We start from the raw sequence: 19,557 nt of genomic DNA, 5'->3' as shown, positions 1-19,557 counted from the left end.
AAATACTTTATTCTTTCCAGATTTTCTTTGTGAGCAGGCAGTGTCATCTCTTGTCTCTTTTCCTGCTGTCCCTTTTCTGGGTTAGCACAACCTCTTTTGTGTGTGTATTGCCAGACAGCAGAGTTGGGTAATTGCCTGGGGTCTCGCCAGAATCTCTGTTTGTGATTTAATTTCTCCATTGTTCAGTTAAGCAGGCAATGAAATGCCATTTCCCCAGCGTTAGTGACTGACTCTCCATGGCAGATGGTGATGATTCCATGGTAGTCGTAAGAAATAAGGGATGATTGGGAAGGATGTATGCAAAATGCATGGTTTCATATCTAAGTTAACTGTTCTACTAAAACAACTATTTTAGTGATTCTTGACACTGATCGTCTAGGAATATTAATTTATGTATTTAGAAAGTGATCGTGTCTAGTATTCTTTTACTGTAATAACAAAGAACAGAACTGAGAGAGAAGTCTTGGCAATTTTGTTCCTTTCTTATACGTGGAGGAATTTTGAAGAGGAAACAAACATATATTATACACTATTTACTTTAACTTTTTTCCTCAGGAAAGAAAAAAAGCATTTCATATTTAGATTGCAATTAACTTTCCTTCTGATTAACCTTGTCACCATTTGGTATTTAATTAGAATGAATCCTAAAAATCATTAAATATTTCTGAGATTGGTGGTTGTGCAAGACTAAGATGTAAGCTCTTCCCATATTTTAGAGGTAAAGCAAATGTTGAGTGCAGTGCTACTGGGATACACATCGGCTTCATTTCCAAGTTTAAAATGATTTTTGCTTCTTTTTTTCTCTCTCTTAACTTTTAAATTCTCCTTTCTACCAGGAAGAATAAAAGGAATGTTTGGGTTACCCTCAGAGTTTGCAGAAAGTCAACTCCTGAGAGTGTGTCAGAGCTGTTTTAAAGCAGGTGCTTGTGTGGTAGAAAATGTTATTTTCTGTGTATGTTTTAAATGATATAGCCCCAAGTGCAGTTGAATTTATGAACCATAGTAGAAACTCAAATGCAGTAACTGTTAGCTGGCCTTCAGCTGGAAGTCTTCTGGATGGATACATTATCTCGATATCCAGTGACAGCTTAATGAAGGAAGAAATCTTGCCTTCCACGAAAAGGTAGGAAAATATTGAAAAGAAATTATATTGTTACATGGAATGCAAGATTAACATTTTATATACAGAAATATATATATTTATATATAGAAATATGTAGAAAGTTATGTTCATAGTTTACTATAAATAGAAATTAGAAAACTTTGCGAGACAACTTTTTGGACTATGATATGATTAGAATAACTAACTCTGTTGTACAATAGCAAATTATTTCTGAAAACAGATAGTAATGAATTAATTCAGGATATTGTCATGCTTGTATGGATAACATGCACTTTTTGACTTAAATGAAATCTCTCCAGATAAGAAGCTATGATTTGTAATTAACCATTTGTGCTTAAGCATAGCAAATTGTTTACATGATAGACAATAAAAAACCAAAATATATGTAAAATTCTTTCTGTAGGGAGTGGAGAAGATGGAGTTTTCTGAATGTTTATGAGCTAAATATCTTAATATGTGACTCTTCTTTCATGTGTAGGACGTTCACATTTAATAACCTTTCTCCGGGGACTGACTTTTTAATTAGCATTGTAACTACCAAGGGACTAAAAATAAGCCATCCTACTGTCCTCATGGTTAGCACTTGTAAGTTCATTTTATATTTAATTAACTTTTCATGGTTAAAGTAAGGGAAATAGTTGTGTTTAAAGCCAATATCTAATTAAAGAAGAATGAAGATGAAAGTGGTTTATGATGTGCTGCTGTGAAGGGGCCCTGCATTTGCCTGGAGAACGGCAGAGTTACAGTCCTGTCTCTGTCACTTATCAGTTATGTGACCTTGGGAAAAACTACTAAGTTCTCACTTAGAAAATGAGAATAAATATTCCTGACTAGGTATCAAATGTTGTTACTAAAATCAAAGGCGAAGCTTTTTGTGAAAGTGCAAAGTACTTGAAGGCTCTAAGGTATTCTTGCCATGAAATACTCAATATTTTTCTAATGTTTGACTATATCTATTAACATTTTATGAAAAACAACCCAAACCCTTGGAATATGAAAAAGTAGATGGCACTGTCTTTTCAGTTGCATTATTTGGGTTCATTTTGCCTCTTCCGACCTTATTAGCTTCACTTCCGTCTATGCCTGCCCTGAACATCTGCAGATGTTCCTAAGAGCCCTGTCACCCGTGGGTCACAGTCAGGTGAACATGTGCTCAAGTACCAGTGTTCTATCAGTGTGAGAGGAGGATAATCTCAAAATTTGCAGTTTGGAGGAAGGGAGAGCATTGGAAAATGCAACAACAGTCAAATCAATTCCTGGAAAATAAACTGAAAAATATGAGCACTTATTATACACCAGCATGGTACTACGTGCTTGAGTTACTGTGTCAAATCGCCCCCCGTAACCCTTGCCCCAGTACCAAAAATGTAGGTTAAAGCTCAGAGGCGTTCACAGCTCATTACTGAAGGTGAGATTTGACCCAGGTCTCTAACGCTAAAACTAATATGATACTCTCCTGCTTCCCATAAACACCATCCTAAGAAGCTTCAGAAACAGATGAGAAATGGCTTCATTTCTTAAAATGATAGCACATTATTTTATATTTGTGGCAGCTTCTTAGATTGCTGCTTAGATTTAGGTTATGTCCTTATCATTGTCACTATCTTCATCCCTATCATCATCGTTGTTAACATCATCTCATTGAATGCTTGTTCTGTGTCAGGCACTTTACTAAGCATTCTCTATGCTCATGTAATTCTCGATGACAATCTTTATTCTATCAATCATGAGACGTATATTTTTTACAAATGAAGAAACTGAGGCTTGGGGGAATTTCAGTAGCTTATACAAGATGACAGAGATTTGAGAACCCACATTTTCCTGACATGAAATTCTGTCCTTATGGTCCCTACGGTAGAAAGGCCACTATGTTATAGGAAGGACTGACTACCCATTCTTGGCTCTGTGACTTTGAACAAATCGTTATTCTATTTGGACCTCAAGTTCTCCATTTCTGCTCCAGCTGTAAAAACACTTTCTATATTTTAGGAAGTTGTTGCTTTGGGTATGTTTTCCCAGACAAGGCTGGTACCTTTCGCTTCCACTTTTTATTTTGACTGTTGTCTTCTACTGTATGTTAATAATTTTTGGTCTTTTTGTACCTCCCTTCTTTTGCAAGTCATCTCAAATCCATTTGGAAGTAGATGGGATATTAATAAATCTAAAAAATAGAGCTAAAATATATTATGCAAATTTCGGAGAATAAATTAATTCTAGTTGATAGGGAATATGCATCACAGAAAAATAGAATTAAAAAGCTTGTGAACTAGTCACGTAGGCTTAAATCTACCACTGAGCTGAATTCTAATAAACCTAAATCAATATGTAAGTTGGGACCAACAAAACACAGAAAATTTGAATTTTAGAGATGAAATTATTCTGATAAATTGTTAATGTTACATTTCTTCAAGTTAAGAAAAGCAGTGCAACATTTTAATTTGAAATATAAATTAGAAATAGAGACAAGTTACTGACTTGAAAAATAAGTTTCCAGAACCTTCTCAGATAAAATGTATAAAGGGAAAAGGAGTTTGTGAACTTAAGGAAGGGGCGTAGCTATATCTCTTACGCTATGCAGTGCATACAGTTATAAGTTAAAAATCCCAATTGTAATAACTTCACACTGAATTATGCTGTGAGAGAAATAAATGTGAAAATCCTTAGTTCACATAATTTTATTGTGTAAAGAGGCTTTCTAGAGATTCAGGATAAATAGTATGCACAAGATCACATAGTGCTAAAACTGACTAGAAAAACCTTGGTATTCTATCTCTCTTCCATCATGTGACAGTCAAGGTTATCAGGCCAGTGTAGATAACATAATGGTAGAAAAAGTGCTTTTTTAAAGATATGGTTACTGTGTCTTATTTTGTTGCCCTAGATCCAGACCCACCATCAAATTTGCTGATTTTTGGGCAGGAAGAAAACACAATATATTTATCTTGGAAACTCCCACAAGGAGGCTTTGAAAAGTTTCAGGTAAAGAATAGCACTGCTATCATACAACCTTGATGTTTATTGAGGTCTTTGTTTCACTCATTCTTTTTGTCTTTCATTTTACTTTAATGGTTTTAGAAATTATGGTACCAATCCTTTAATGTAAGATTTTCCTCCAAAGCAGTTTTTCTATTTACTGCTTTAAAAGTACAAAATTGTCATGGAAAGTGTTCGAACTTGAGTAAGAGCTGATACTTGACTTTAAATGAATTTGCATTTTCAATAGAAATAGATATTTGCATACATAGTACAAAAAAGTAAATAAAGGAATGATGGTGTTGGAGGATAATGCTTCTGTGACAGCACTGGCTAGAACAAAGATTCTGGAAGTTAAAACTGGGTGATATATCACAGCTTCCCTTTCAACCTCGTCCTAGAGATTTAGTTAAGAGTGGAGACCTGTAGCTCAGAGAGTAGGAGAGTAAGATGTACAGGAGCCACTTTTCAACCATGTCTGTAAGGTAAATGTGAACACTTTCATCGCTTTTTGTTGTTCCTATAACCTGGCATCAGGTGAAGACATTATACACCCTACATCCTACATTGTATGGTTGGCAAAGAGAGTAAGTTTCCAGGGACAACACGATTTTCCTATATTCTATAGGGGCGAGTAACTTTTCTATACTTTCATAGTGGTAGGAGATGGTAATTTTCAGTTATAAATAACAGAAAACAACCTGAAAAAAAAGTTCAAGCAATAAAAAAAAAATTTATTGGGTCAGTACTAGAGTGCCTCATGGAGACCAAGGAAAAGATTATAACTGGGTGTTGAGGAAAACTAGAATCAGATATTTAAGGTCCTTGAAAATCTAGGAATTATTTTCATACTTCTTTTTGCTCATCTACCTTAGTTTTTATTTTTGCTTTTCTTCTGATGATCAACTTTCTTTCCTAAGCAATCCATGTGGTGAGTGGAAGAATGCCTACACAACTTTCAAGTACAAATGGTGCAGTATCAGCCACAGAGAAAGACAGATTCTCCCTAAATTCCCAAGGAAGAAACTGTGGTTATCCAAGTTGGATTAGACATCCAGTCCAGTTCCAGTCAACTGTGGTTGCAGGTTCCATGTCATGTAAAAATGGTGGCCACAGATCTGTGGGCAATGGGGATTATAAAAAGAGTCATTAGAGTTAGGACAGACACAAAAAAGGTGGTTCCTGTAAATAAAAAGTTATATGAAGTTTAATAATTTATAGAATTGATGTAGTCTAAAAGGAACCAGAGCAATAAAATTATCAGACACTTGAAATGAACTAAATAGTAAGTCTGGGTTTTATATTTGAGTGTGAATTTCTTAACAATTAAGGTCAGTAAGAGAAACAAGATAATACTCATTATATGACAGACATAAAAAGAATCCACGTTTGTTTATAGTACCCAGTATTAAAGACAAAGAAGGATGTGGTGGGCAGAATAATGGCCTTCCAGAGATCCGCTGCCCAATTTCCAGAGCATGGAATACATTAAATTACATGGCAAAGGGGAATTAAGGTAGCAAATGGAATTAAGTTTGCTAATTAGCAGGTTTTAAATAGGGAGGTTATAATTTGTCTGGGTGGGTACAATGTAGTCACAAAGAGCCTTAAATGTAGAAGGGGGAGGCAGAAGAGAAAGTGTCAGAGTGATGCCATGGGACAAAGATGGAAGGGGATCATAAGCCAAAGAATGTGAGCAGCATCTAGAAGCCAGGAAAGGTGTTTTTTTTTGTACGGGTAGGATGTTGAAATATTATTGTCAAAGTTTTCTGATTAACTTATTAAAAGTATAGATCTTAGGAATCTAGATAAATGAAAAGGTAAACACTTTGCATATATTTCTGATAATATTAGTATTCTAGGCCAGCTCTTGACCACAATTTGATAGTAGTCAATTAATGGTTGAGTTCTTCAGCAAGTGACTGTTGAAGAGATGGTCTACACTGCTGTATAAAGTCAGAGCAATTTGACTAAGATAAGATTTTTAGGGGAAACAAATTATCATTCTGTTTTCTCTTGAGACTAAACTATCCTTCTACCTAAAATCAACCCCCATTATAAAATTTCCTCTGTCTGCTTGAACAAGCATGTACGCCATCAGGGCTACCAATGTTTTACAGTTTCCATGGGTTTTAACAATGATAGCTATAGCATCACTGAGTACAGTGTTATGCATACATTAAATATACTGCATAATTATTATATAGTATTGTGTATATATAAAAATTCTATATTAAAATAATGATGTCGTAAGCCTTCCTTCTGGTTTGTGCAGTTATAGTATTTTTAAACCTATTTAGACTATCACACTTTAGCTTCCATTTGATAGCTTCACAACATAAACAAACTATGTCTATCAATATATTGACATAAGATATTTGCAAATATATGCATACATATGTAAATATATATATAGTAATCACTCATTAGTGATTTTAAGATATATATAACCTAAACTTAAGATAGTGGTATGTATATATATACAATGGAATACTACTCAGCCATAAAAAAGACAGAATCATCCCATTTGCAACAACATGGATGCAACTTGAGGGTATGATGTTAGGTGAAATAAGCCAGGCAGAGAAAGACAAATATTGCATGATTTCCATCACATGTGGAAGATAACAAATATATGGATGAAGAGAACAGATTAGTCGTTACCAGAAGGGAAGGGGTTTAGGGGGTAGCTGAAAGGGATAAAGGGGCACATATGTATGGTGATGGATAAAAATTAGACTACTGGGGGTGAATATGATTAAGTGTATTCAGAAATTGATAAATAATAATGTACACTCAAAGTTACCCAATGTTACAAACCATTATGATCTCAATAAAATTACCTGAAAAAGAAAAAAAAGATATTTAAATATATATCATTAAATATAATTAATATATTATAATAATTTTAATATTATTAATATACTATAAACATATATAGAGAGATATCATTGAGGATCTATATTTAATGCTTGTATAAAGGCTTCTAGGGCTCCCTACTTCCTATCTAATAATATACATACTTCTTAGTGTGATCTTCATAGCCAGACAAAGAATAACTCCAACAGCCTCTCTTATCTTCTATTTTTCTCATACCCCATATTTCAACTAAGCTGTATTGCCTACCCTTATCCATATATTTTATGTTTTCTCAACTCTATTCTCTGGTCATGTTGCTCTTTCAACCAGAATACTTCCTCTGCCATGTTTTTCTCGGACAATTCTTCTAGATCCTGCTTAGATATCACTCCCTCCATGAAAGCTCCCTTGAACACCATTTATCAGTCTCCCGTACTAGAAATTAATTTTAGGGTTGTTCTTGACTCATCTCTTTCCTTCATGTCCTTATGTGCTTGTTCACTGAATCCTGATGATTCTAACTTAGAATTCTTGTGCAAATCCTTCCCTTCCTTCCCATCTCCATTTTCTCTGCCTCAGTTCAGTTCCTCACTGTTTGTTGGCTCCCTCTTACCCCCAGGATCAAGCTGACCTTTGGAGCAGCCCTTATAAATCTGTTGAACCATCATCTCATTATGTTTCCTATGCTCATCTTAAATTCCAGGCCCATATTGTAAATACATTAGACATCTTACTCTTTCTTTCTTTGATAGTACACACCCCTTTGAGATTCATCCCTGCAGTATTTTTTCTCTCTGAAATGTTCACTTATGCATTTTCCAATCTCACCATTTTTTTGAGGATGGCTTCCCAAGCTATTTCTAAAAGTAGTTATGTACTGTCTTTATCAAACATAAAAAATGGAATTAACTTCTTTATTACAATGCTTTAATTATCTATAGTTTAAGATTAGAAGAAATAAGATGAAAGGGAGAGTTGATGAGGGTGTTATATAGGCCTTCAAGAATGAGTTGAAAGATTCCTAGAGCAGAAACAATTTCATTGTCAACAAATTCAACAGTCAATATTCAAAAAATTCATTCCTTAATCAACAAGTTCTTGTCTTCATGGTGCTTATATTCCAGAAGAACTGCAGATATGAGAAAGGTGTTCACTAGAGCAACAGCTCAAAAAATACTGTAGGAGGTAAGATCAGGTTTCCAAAACTGTCTAAAACCAAAAGGAAGGAGAGTGCTACGTGTTAAAGGTCTGCTTGATTAGCCAAGGCAAATTTCAAGAGGAACTGTCTTAAACAAATAAAATCTTCAGTCACCAAGTATTGTCAATGCTACTACTGCAATATAAATTCCACTTGGCTTTTAAAGGGTCCTCAGAAAACTAAACCATCTAAAAACTCTCTACCACTGTGAAATGGTGGAGTCTGTGTGGCGTGGAAGGTCGTTAAAGTCTATGTCATAGAGAACACAACACAAGTATCTTATGTTTCTCATGAGATTAGTGGACATCAACTTCAATCAATTTTGTTACCTTTTTTTCAGAGGAATTAAGCTCTTAGTGATATACTTGTGCAAAATATTCTGGTAGTAAATTTCATAATACGATTCCTTATTTTGTTTTGTCCAGCATTCTGAGAGTTCAAAAGATATGGAATATTTATTAGTATGGACAAAATGTGAAATTCATTTAAACATTGAATATTTGCTCTAGTTAGTAATCCTCTGAAACTATTAGATTGCTGGCTTTCTTCTCGTGAGCACTTGGAGTGCAAAAAGATTTATATCCTTTAAAAGAATCTCAGAACTGTAAGGGAACTGAGGATATAATCTCTTCCAACCATGAAACTAAACATTGACTTGCATATTTAAGACCTAAAAGAATTCAGTGTGAACTTAGAAAAAAATCAAATAGTTGGCATAGAATATCTATGGAAGTTTGCTGTTTCCTTTCTTAGACCTTTCAACTATTTTTTTGTGAACTCTCAGTGATATTATAGACCAGTACTGTCCAACAGAAATATAATGTGAATCACAAGGTAGAGATATATGTATAATTTTAAATTTTCTAATATAAACATTAAAAAAGTAAAAAGAAACAAGTGAAATTATTTTGGTAATGTATTTTATTTACCCCAATACATTAAAAATGTTAACATGTAACCACTATAAAAATTACTCTGCTGTGAGCCCTTGTGCCAGTTTTTATGCTCTTTGGTCCTATTTCCTCATTTGTCAATGAAGGTTATTGTTATTCTGTAGAATTGTTGAGAGAATTCAATGAGATCTTATGTTTGGCAAACACTCTGACTTGTAAATTCCATGAGGGCAAGCCTTTTGTCTGCTCTGGTCATTGTTTGGTGCCACTATTGAGACCAGTATCTGACATCTAGCAAGCGTCAAAAAATAGTTTGAGGAGTGAATGATTTAATTATTAGTTTTCATGGTTGACATTTCACAATCAAGGAAGCTTAATTTTAACATGAATCTCTCTTTAGCCTTGCCCTTGCCACACAGTGATCAGAATGCCCTTTCTTAAAAATAAAATAAAATGTATAATTTTTGTGCTTAAAATATTCCTTACCATTGCTTACAAGGCTCTCCCCTTCTCTCATGACCCCAACTCTGCTCCTCCCAGTCTTTCCTGTCTCAGGAAAGGACACTGTCCTGAAATCACTTGCTCAGTTATCTTCCATTCTTCCCATTCCCTCATCTCTCAATCCACCAGCTGGTCTGCCACTTCTACCTCTAAACAGATGCTCAGTGTGTCCACTTCTGTTCATCTCCACTGCGCCACTCTTGTCTAGTCACTATCATTTCTTACTGAGATCAGCAGCCTACATGACAGATGATAGCCTCTCACCTCCTAACTGGTCTCTCTCTCCCTTATTGATTTCCTTGCAATCCACTTTCCACATAATAGCCAGAGAGAGAGACAGAGAGAGGGAGAGAGAGGGAGAGACAGAGAGAGACAGAGAGGGAGAGGCAGAGGGAGAGCGAGCTGTTAAAAACTGTTTCTCATTGGTTTAACACCCTCCATAGCTGTTAGATTTCCATTACTCTTCAAATAAAATCTAAATTCCTTGCCATGGCCTCCAGGACCTCATCTGATGGACCTTCTTCTGACTATCCTTGCTGCTTGGTTACTATGTGGCAACCATATTTGGCTCTCTTTCTGTTCCTCAAGCATGCCAAGCACATCCCCAGTACAAGGTGTTTGCGCTTGACATTCATTTTGTATAGATATCTTGCCGCCAGTTTTGGTTGACTTTTCCCTATTATTGAGTTCTCAGCTCAAGTATCATCTCCTCATCTCCTTCTCTAATTACCTAATCTACATAAAATTGCTCTTCCTATTCTCTCTATGATGTAGCTGATTTATCTTGTTCATTTATTTATTGAGTTGCTCATTGTTAGATGCCACCACTAGAATTTAAGTCCCCTACAATTAGAAGCCTTTTTTGTCTTATTCACTCTAGTATTCCTAGTACCTAGAATAATGCTTGCCCTGTAATGGATGCTCAATAAAGATTTGATGAATAAATAAAACTTTACATACTTGTGTTCCCATATATGATTGGGATGATTATGGGGGGAAGATATCAAAACTGAATATAGTTATCAGGAAAGAATGGAACTTGAGATGAACTTTCAGGAGTGGCCAGGATTCAGACTCATGCAAAAGAGGAGAGGATATTCTTCACTAGCAAGTTCCCAAAGTCAGGAATGGGCATTCTATTTGTCGTTGGTAAATGTCATTCAATGATAGGGGGATCTTGGATAATAAATCATTCATGAAAAATTCTATCCTTTCTAGAATGATCCAATTCATTCCTATATTCAGTGTAGGTATTCTCTAGTGAAAATCTTAAGCATTTTTAATGTTAGTTGTAAAAGATCCACATTTTTTTACCCTGTTCTGTCTGTCCTAATTCACATATTTCAAGGCAAATACTCAAAGAAATGATCTTTCCTTGGAGTTAACTGAGGCCAAAAAATTATCTGTTATCAGATAAAATATGTAACTGTAGAACTACTTTTTACTATATTTATATGAACACATTTTTTCAGAGATTTAAATTATGTATCTGTTATTAAGTGAAAGTTATTTTAAGAAATCATGTTAATCTTTAGGATTCAGGTTATTTTTATTAACTGTATTATATCACTAATGGTTATCCTAGTCTTTCTCAACCAGTTAGATTATTTGTTAAATTTTAATGAATTAAGCAACAGTATCCTGGTTGCTTAGCAAAGTGTACTTGCATAATTGGGATCATTTTCCCAATCATTTAAAATTAATCATCCAAGATCTTCAACTGATGCTTTAAAAGTAGAAATAAAGCATGAATTATGATTTCTTCTATTGTTTTCCATTACACATGTGTAGTCCACATACTTTGGAAACAAACAAACCTCCATTTTTCAAATTGTATTTTAAAAAATTTACATATTTTCATCAATAGATCACCATAGACAATTTCTTTTTCTTCTAACCCTTCATTAGTGCCTTAATATGACTATTTGTATGTCTGAATTTAGCACTCCATTAAGATTATATTCTTCTGCTATTATGTGGTACTCTCTTCTACCATCCTTTTTCATACCAGAAGTTCTCAGCATTCTACTCACTCCTCCTATCTTTCTATATGCCAGACAAGCAAGGTAATTGTCAGTGACACCTTATAAATCAACAACAATGATATACTTCCAGACCTTATGATTACCTTCCTTCAGTAACAAAACACTCTTCCTACAAGGCAGTGGTAAACATGTCTGCCTAGGAAATTTATTTCTCTGACTCCTACCACATAACAATCGTTTTTTAAAGCATAATAATGTGTAAGTAATTTATAAAATTAATGTGATTACTTTCATGTAAGTATCTTCTTTTGTGTGTTTTACAAACATGAAATATGGAGTGAAGAAGAGTAAAGACTGTTATAAGTAGCCTTTAATGAATAAAAAAATCTCCATGGTATTGGAACTATCAGATTAATCCATTGAAAATTTCTAAAGGTAATGCCAATTCTTAAAGTTTTACTGAATCGTTGATTGGCCCAAGTTATGATGAAAGATGGACTGGCATGGAGTGTGACATTTATCATTCATTCATTTAACAAAAAAATGGAGTGCCTTCTCTCTTCTAGGTATCTGTTTTCGTTGTTCTCTCTCTTGCTATTTTTTTCTCCTCCTGTAACTAGCACTCACAGGCTTTGGATGACGTCTGTTTAACAGTCCTCCAAATACTGGCTCTCTCCTGAGGCACATATGTGAGTTTTCTGGAGGGCCCACTGCCCACTGCCCACTTCCTTGACAAGACAGACTCAGTTCTGACTCAGCCTTTTCCAACTCTTCTCAACTCTTCCCTCTGGCATTATATGCAACTGCTTTGTGCTCCTGGGGTCTGTTTGCACAGAGGCCAGCCCTCTTGGCTCTTGGCTAGGGATACTGTTAAGATGGCTCAGGCCTGACCACTCTCTGTGGTCGTACTTGACCCATGGGAGACTGTGGCATCTTTGTCAGGGCAAAGGTGGGTGTAGAAATTGCTCCACAACTCTTTTCTTTGGTCTGCTTTATCTTTCCTATTTCCTTTTTCTCTGATCAACCAGGAGGATGAGCAGGAAGTCTGCTGCCTAAGTATATGTCCGACTGGGAGGTGTCATTCTCTTTAGCAGCACCCTCAATTTCTGGTAGTGATGCACATGGGGCCTTCCTCATTTAGCTGGAGTGTAGGATGTGCAGAAGCACCCTATTTCCGATCACTTGGGAAGCCAGGAAAAAGCCATGGTATTCTCCATGAGGTCAGAAACTTGGGATGGCAGTGATTCCTGCTTTCTCCTCCTCTATCTTCTGCTTATGTGGAGTTGGGAGAGTGGGTATGCAATTTTACATAATATTTTTTGTTTTCAGGTGACCAACAGGAAAAGTTCCACTCATTATGTAGTATATCTATTATAAACATATACACATATAAATCAGAATATATATATGCATATATACATACCTGCATGTGTGTATATATATATATACACATATATATATACAAATGAAATTTTAAAACTGTTTGAGACTTTTGGTCTTTTACAGCATAAACTTCTGAGTTAGTCCACTATGTTTATTACTGCGTGAACTTCATTAAGTTATTCAGCCCAAATTAGCCCCAAATTACTCCTTGGTGAAGACAGGAAAGGTCACTCCCCCTACAGTGCAGTATTCATTTATGTGAATGTGACTAGTACAGAGTTGGTGCTAAGTAAATCCTTTTTAAATCATGAAAAACATAAATTTATCTCTGTCTTTCTCTAGATATCCTATTGTATGACATCTAGAAGGGAAAAACTATTTAAAGTAATTGTTTATGGCAACAAAGCCAAAATAAAGAACTTGACTCCGGGTGTGGACTACACGTTTCATGTGGAGACAGTTAGAGGCAAAGATTACAGCGTATCTGTAATGAAAAAAGTGACTACAAGTAAGGAAATATCATAAATAAAATCTTTGCTTTATAGTTCTGTAAGATTTGAACTTTTGGCTCAACACAATTAAAGCTACTTTAGAACATAAAGTCTGATAATTAAGGAATAATGATCATAAGAATACGATTAAGAGAACTCTCAAAAAACATGAACTTTGAAAGAAAGTCTTTGTATGTCTAAATGTGTTGGGAACTAAAGAGTTATTTAATAATCTGAAGCCAACATGTGTAATGTATATATGTATGCAGGTACTTTCCATATATGTGACATATATGATATGTATATATGTACAGGTATCATATAAATGCATACATATATCATATATATATATACACACAGACGTGATATATAATATGATGTAATGATAAACACAATCCGTTTTCTATGAAATCGGGGTTTGTTAAACAGAGAACTTCTATCTTCTTTTCCTTGATGTTTGTAAATTCATTGTAAATCAGTTTCATAGTGCTTGAGGTGGAGTGGAGTAATAGTATTTGTTACCAATGATTCTTGTGAAAATTTGTGAGATCTACAGGATCCCCTCTCAGTGGAGACCAAATGATAATGCAAGAAACAACGTTACCTGCATTGAGTGGATTAAAAATGTGGCAATTTAAGAATGTTAAAAAGTTTGATGTAACCAGAAGAACCACATTTGAAAGTGCTTTTACTTCTGTCCCTCACTCCCTCTCTAACTTATTTGTTTTATTTCATCTTCATTTAACATCTGCTAGGGGGTAGCTAACAAACCCGTGATTATATCATAGAAGGATACTTCTGGTTATGATCACTCAGGAGGCACGAGTCTCAATGAATGACTATTGGGAGTGATTAATGACTAATTGAGGAAAGATAATTGGGAATTAGGCCGGATATTATTCTGCCATTTATATTAAAACTTGTATCTAATATCCTATTTCTCTGTTTGCAGAGCTAAGCATGTAGGGTGCTATACATGAATACATTCAAGGATTATTACACGGATGTTTAGATTATATTATTCATGTTTGCTTTATTTTTACATATATATGTGTAATTTTTATTTACATATAATTTCTTCTTTCAACAGAACCATCTAGGATATGTGGCTTAACGTTAAAAGCTGTGAATACTTCTTCTGCATATTTAATGTGGAATCCAACAGAGACCAACTTCACTCATTACAAGATTTATATATCAAACAGAACATTTGCAAAAGAATATCTTATTTGGGGAATGATGACTGAGTACACAGTTACAGATCTGACTGCTGGTGGGATATATAACGTCACTGTACACAGAGTGAGAGGCAGTGTTGAAGGATCTGGCACATTTATCAGAGTTGTGGCAGGTATACACATTCTTTCTGATATTTCAAAATTTATATTTATATTGCATATTGTTCAGTTCAAAATAAAATTTCAATGCATTTCCTTGAAATTTGAAAATTTACAGTCTATAGACTTATTTCAGAGGGTAAAAATACTCATTTTACTGGGATATTCTGGGGATTTTTGAGATAACACATGTAAAATGTAAATTGGATAAAACAGTATCTGGCACACCGTCAGTACTCAATAAATGTAGCTAATATTATACTTGGTTTCACATCAAATTAGAGGTCCAGGCTGTGAAATTAGATGAGTGATTGGGGGGATCATCTCTTCTCCTAAAAACTTTGTCTTTGGTCTCCTACTACATGCTATATACATGAAAAAAACATAGTCTTAGAATGTGTGGAGAGTAATAAAGAATAGAGGCATAGAAACACATATAGTTTAAGTCAAATTCATAGAGGAAGCAATGGAAATATATTCAAACTTATTGTGGTTGCACAGAAAAGGGGATGACCAGCTCCATAGCAGGGATGGAGAAGGTTCTTTGAGCTGGGAAATGTCTGTAAAAGGATAAGGAGTTTCCTAATCAGACTAGAATGATGTAGTGTGTGTGGAAAGGAGGATTGACAGGGAGAGGGAACAATTTATGCAAAATTATAGAGGTGTATTTTTGGAATCGTAAGCAATTCAATATTGCAAGATCTTGTTGTTATTATATAAGAGGAGAACAAAATCCTATCCTGAATAATTTAAAGCATCACTTTTAAATCCAAATGAAGCTGTGAAACCTATTAATATTTGAAATTTTTCAAAGAAAACAAGATTGCAGCAATAACTCAGAGATGACTTTTAAATGATCTTTAAGTCTGTGGATTTGACAGACAACTCAGACATATGATGATAACTCTGTCTATGGACATTTGTGATATGTATCACATACTGTTATTAGTTTCTTATTGTTGCTGTAACAAATTGCTACAAGTTTAGTGGCTTAAAACAACAAAGATTTATTATGCCATAATTTTGTAAGTCACAAGTCCAATGTAGATTTCACCAGGCTGAAATGAAGGTATTTAGAGATCTGTATTCCTTTCTCTAAGTTCTAGGGGAAAATCCAATCCTTTTCTCATTCAGATCATTTGCAGAATTCTGTTCCTTGTGGTTGTAGGACTGAGGTAACCATTTCTTTTCTGGCTGTCAGCTGAGGGCTGTTCCCAGCTCTAGAGGATGCCTCATTCCTTGGCTTGTGATCCTCCTCCTCCATCTTTAAAGCCAACAAATGAGGACCGAGTAGCACCCATGCTTCCGATCCTCCTGCCTTTTTTCCTCAATCACATCTCTTCTGTCTTTCTCTTCAACTTTTAAGGGCCTGTGTGATTAGATTGGGCCACTTGGATAATCTAGGTTGACCTCTCTGTTTTTATGTTCATAATCTTAATTCTACCTACAAACTCCATTTTGCCATGTACTGTAATATTCAGTATTTAGGCATCTTTGTCACCATTATTCTGCATGTCGTACACACTATTATTCTCCTAAATGTGATATTCATGTGATAATGCAAAACAAGAAATGAGTTTAGAATTTATACATCGGCTTTACTCCTGGATTTGACACTTATTAGGTGAGTACTATTAAGCAAGTTGCCTAGTATCTTTGACCATCAAGTTTCAGTGAAATTTGAATTAGATGATCTCTGAGATTGCTTATGGCTCTTAAACACTCTGTTACATCTTGTATCTTTTTATATTATTTATGTATAGATATCACACATCTTTAAATTTTCTTTAAAAGGCACATATGTTAAATGATGTATTGAATGTCATTTTCTTTGGAGTGTTATGATAGGTAAAATATACAATCAAACACATTAAAATTGGACCCACTCTAGAAGTTTTAGTCTGTGGCAGGGTTTCTTACTCTCAGTACTATTGATATTTTGAGCTGGGTGATTCTCCTTTGTGATGCTCTGTCCTGTGCATTGTAGGATGTTTAGCAGCATCCCTGACCTGTACCCACTAGATATCAGTAGGATCCTCTTAATCGTGGCAATCTTTTTTCCCTAGAAGTCCTCCAAGTCTAGAAATTGCCAAACTTGGCAAAATCACAACTGGTCTATGGTAAGCACTGATATATGCGGTTGGATAGAAATATCGAATAGACCATTGAGCAAAGACTGAGAAAAGTTGCGATAAATAAAATGTTTTGCTTATATACAGGTAAAGGAGATAGTGCAATTAGTGTGAGTGACAGGATTGGCTCACTTAGAATTTGGTCAGAGAAAAAAGTGACCAAGGTAATGTCAATATCAGAAAAGTTTCATGAAAATCTGGAGATTTTAATTAAAAAAGAGAGTACTTTGTGAAATAGTAGGAACTTGATGTTCTGGTTGTATAGCGTGGTTTAGGTGATGGTTCGGAAGATTACAGTAGGTAATGGAAGTCACTGTTAGAGGACAGCCGTAGTTTTGGAGGTGAGTTGATAAGAGGAAATGGGGAAGGATGGTAATCTAGGTTTCCGGGATCAGAATTAGATCTTGCTGCCCTACTTTTTAGAAAGAAGAGAGTGGTGATAATGGAACAACGCTGGCAGAGGACTGAGTGGATATGAGGAAGGGACTAAAGCTAAGAAATGAACAAGCGGTAACATGATGGTTTTACTAAGAGATGACCATGATTTATAGAGAAAGATAGCAGAAGTAACAATAGCTGTTAATCACAGCTTACATTTACCAAGCTCTTACCATGTTCAAGCCCCTCTTCTACACACTTTACATGTATTTACTTTATTCTCACAACAATGTGAGGGGTAGGAGTATTATTATCCCCATATAGATGAGGCCACTGAGGTATGGAAAGGTTAAGGGTTTTGCCTAAAGTCTTATTTATGTGGCAGAGCCAGGATTTGAATCCAGTAACCCAGTTCCGGGGCCTGTGACACTACCTGTACTAAAAATTGATTTTAGACCCTTGTGGTGCCCAGTATGATGCTTATTTATCAGAGGATGTTTATTTTATTTATAATTTATGCCTAGCCCATTTCCAAAATATGAGGAAGCTATAGGCATTTGAGAAATACATATTGCCTTGCCATGGGACATAGCGAGATGGAGTCTCTTGAAATTAAATTGGTGGTCACTTCAACTGATAATCTCAGACTTGAAAGGAAAATTATAGATCATGCTATTTAGTGCTTAAATCCTCTCTAAAATGTTAATTAATTCACGTGGGATTTTTCGATCTGCTGTTATTTGTAAGCCACTTTGTAAAGGTTAGAGGGGGGCCTTTCTCCTAGGAATTGAAAATGAGCACTGAAGCTGTTGTTCTTGGATCTAAATCCTGGCTCTGCCACTCATCTGTTAGCTTTGCGTCCTTGGTGAAGCTACCTAAATTCTTTGTTCCTCAGTTTTCTTTTCTTTTTTGCTGAGGATGATTCACCCTGAGCTAATATCTGTTGCCAATCCTCCTTTTTTTGCTTGAGGAAGATTGTCCCTGAGCTAACATCCATGCCAATCTTCCTCCATTTTTTGCATGTGGCATGCCACCACAGCATGGCCTGACAGGTGGTGTGAGGGTCCACACCAGGGATCTGAACCCTTGAGCCCCAGACCACTGAAGCAGAGCACGTGAGTTTTCTCATTTTTAAACAGCAATAATAATAGTATCTCCTTATGAATTTTTACAACTGTTAAATAAAACACTGTGTGAAAGTGCTTAGCACAGTGCACAGTGTATCATACACTGGGTAAGAATTATTTTTTATTATTTTACATGTCTTATGCATGAATATCTCATCAGCCATAGCCTGTATTATACCCAATGTATGATTTAATCATGGAAATATTTAAATGTGGTACACAAAGCTTATCATATATAGTGTTGGTACATAGGAAGTATAAATAAAAGCAAATAATAATGCCGATGAAACTTTTTGAGTCTTTGTATTTTATTTAAAAATATCTGTCAATTGTAAGCTTTTGTTTTTTGCTATCATTTGGATAGGCTTGTGCAACTGTTTTGTGCATGTTCTGAGATAGGTAGCATTTTGGCCTCACTTTGAATACACTCTTTAAGAGTCAGAATCTACTGAGGAGCTCGCTACGTAGCTGGCTTTCCCATTTTGAATCTCCTCTTACTCTCTTTCTCAAAGGTTAATGTGCTAGTAGTTCATACCAGAATTTTTCTTTTGAGGTCCTCCTGACTCTTTTGAGCCATTTTCCTTTATAGATGTGGGTCATGGGATCATATGTCTGTTTTTTCTCAGCTTCTCAAAATGCAGTTTAGGTAAATTTACTGAACAGCCAAGGGGAACAGTTGGGAGATGCTCCAGCCCCGCACTGTCCAATATGTAGGGATTAGTGACATGTGACTATCGAGCCTTGACAGGTGGCTGGTCCCAATTCAGATGTGCTGTAAGTGTGAAAGGCACGTGCAATTTCAAAGATGTAGGATGAAAAAAAAGTACCTCATTAATAATTTTATATTGATTAATGCAAAATGATGTTTTTGATATGTTTGCTTAAATAAAATACATTATTAAAATTAATTTTATTTTTAATTTATTTTCTTCATGTGGCTCACCTTTTAATTTTATTGGACAGTCCTGCTTTAGAGAATTGCAGACACATATTTAGGCATATGTAAGGCTGTGAGATATCCTGCAAAATAGAAAGCTATTAAAATTAAAAAAGAAATTATTTGACAAAGTGGTTTGATCACAGGACATCTATTAAATTCTAAGGATTTAGGGTTCTGAGGATTAACTTTTTACAAATTCTGGTCAAAAGAAAAATCCAGCTAAGCCTATTATTCTTT

At 35.2% G+C, this 19,557-nt stretch overlaps 1 protein-coding gene across 2 annotated transcripts in view; it reads left to right on the top strand.

Moving 5' to 3' along the window:
• Positions 1–19,557, top strand: part of PTPRQ (protein tyrosine phosphatase receptor type Q) — a 242,907-nt gene that overhangs the window by 21,865 nt on the left and 201,485 nt on the right. For both annotated transcript variants that reach the window (XM_070507246.1, XM_070507247.1), the window contains exons 14-18: positions 973–1,123; positions 1,602–1,708; positions 4,005–4,102; positions 13,258–13,423; positions 14,497–14,757. In XM_070507246.1, coding sequence (XP_070363347.1) covers positions 973–1,123; positions 1,602–1,708; positions 4,005–4,102; positions 13,258–13,423; positions 14,497–14,757 — 783 coding nt within the window. The remainder of the gene's footprint in view (positions 1–972; positions 1,124–1,601; positions 1,709–4,004; positions 4,103–13,257; positions 13,424–14,496; positions 14,758–19,557) is intronic.

This window comes from Equus asinus, chromosome 4, assembly GCF_041296235.1.
Source record: "Equus asinus isolate D_3611 breed Donkey chromosome 4, EquAss-T2T_v2, whole genome shotgun sequence".
NCBI classification, from domain to species: Eukaryota; Metazoa; Chordata; class Mammalia; order Perissodactyla; family Equidae; genus Equus; species Equus asinus.
Note: the sequence above shows the minus strand (reverse complement) of the source record. Positions and strands in the feature narration are given on the sequence as shown.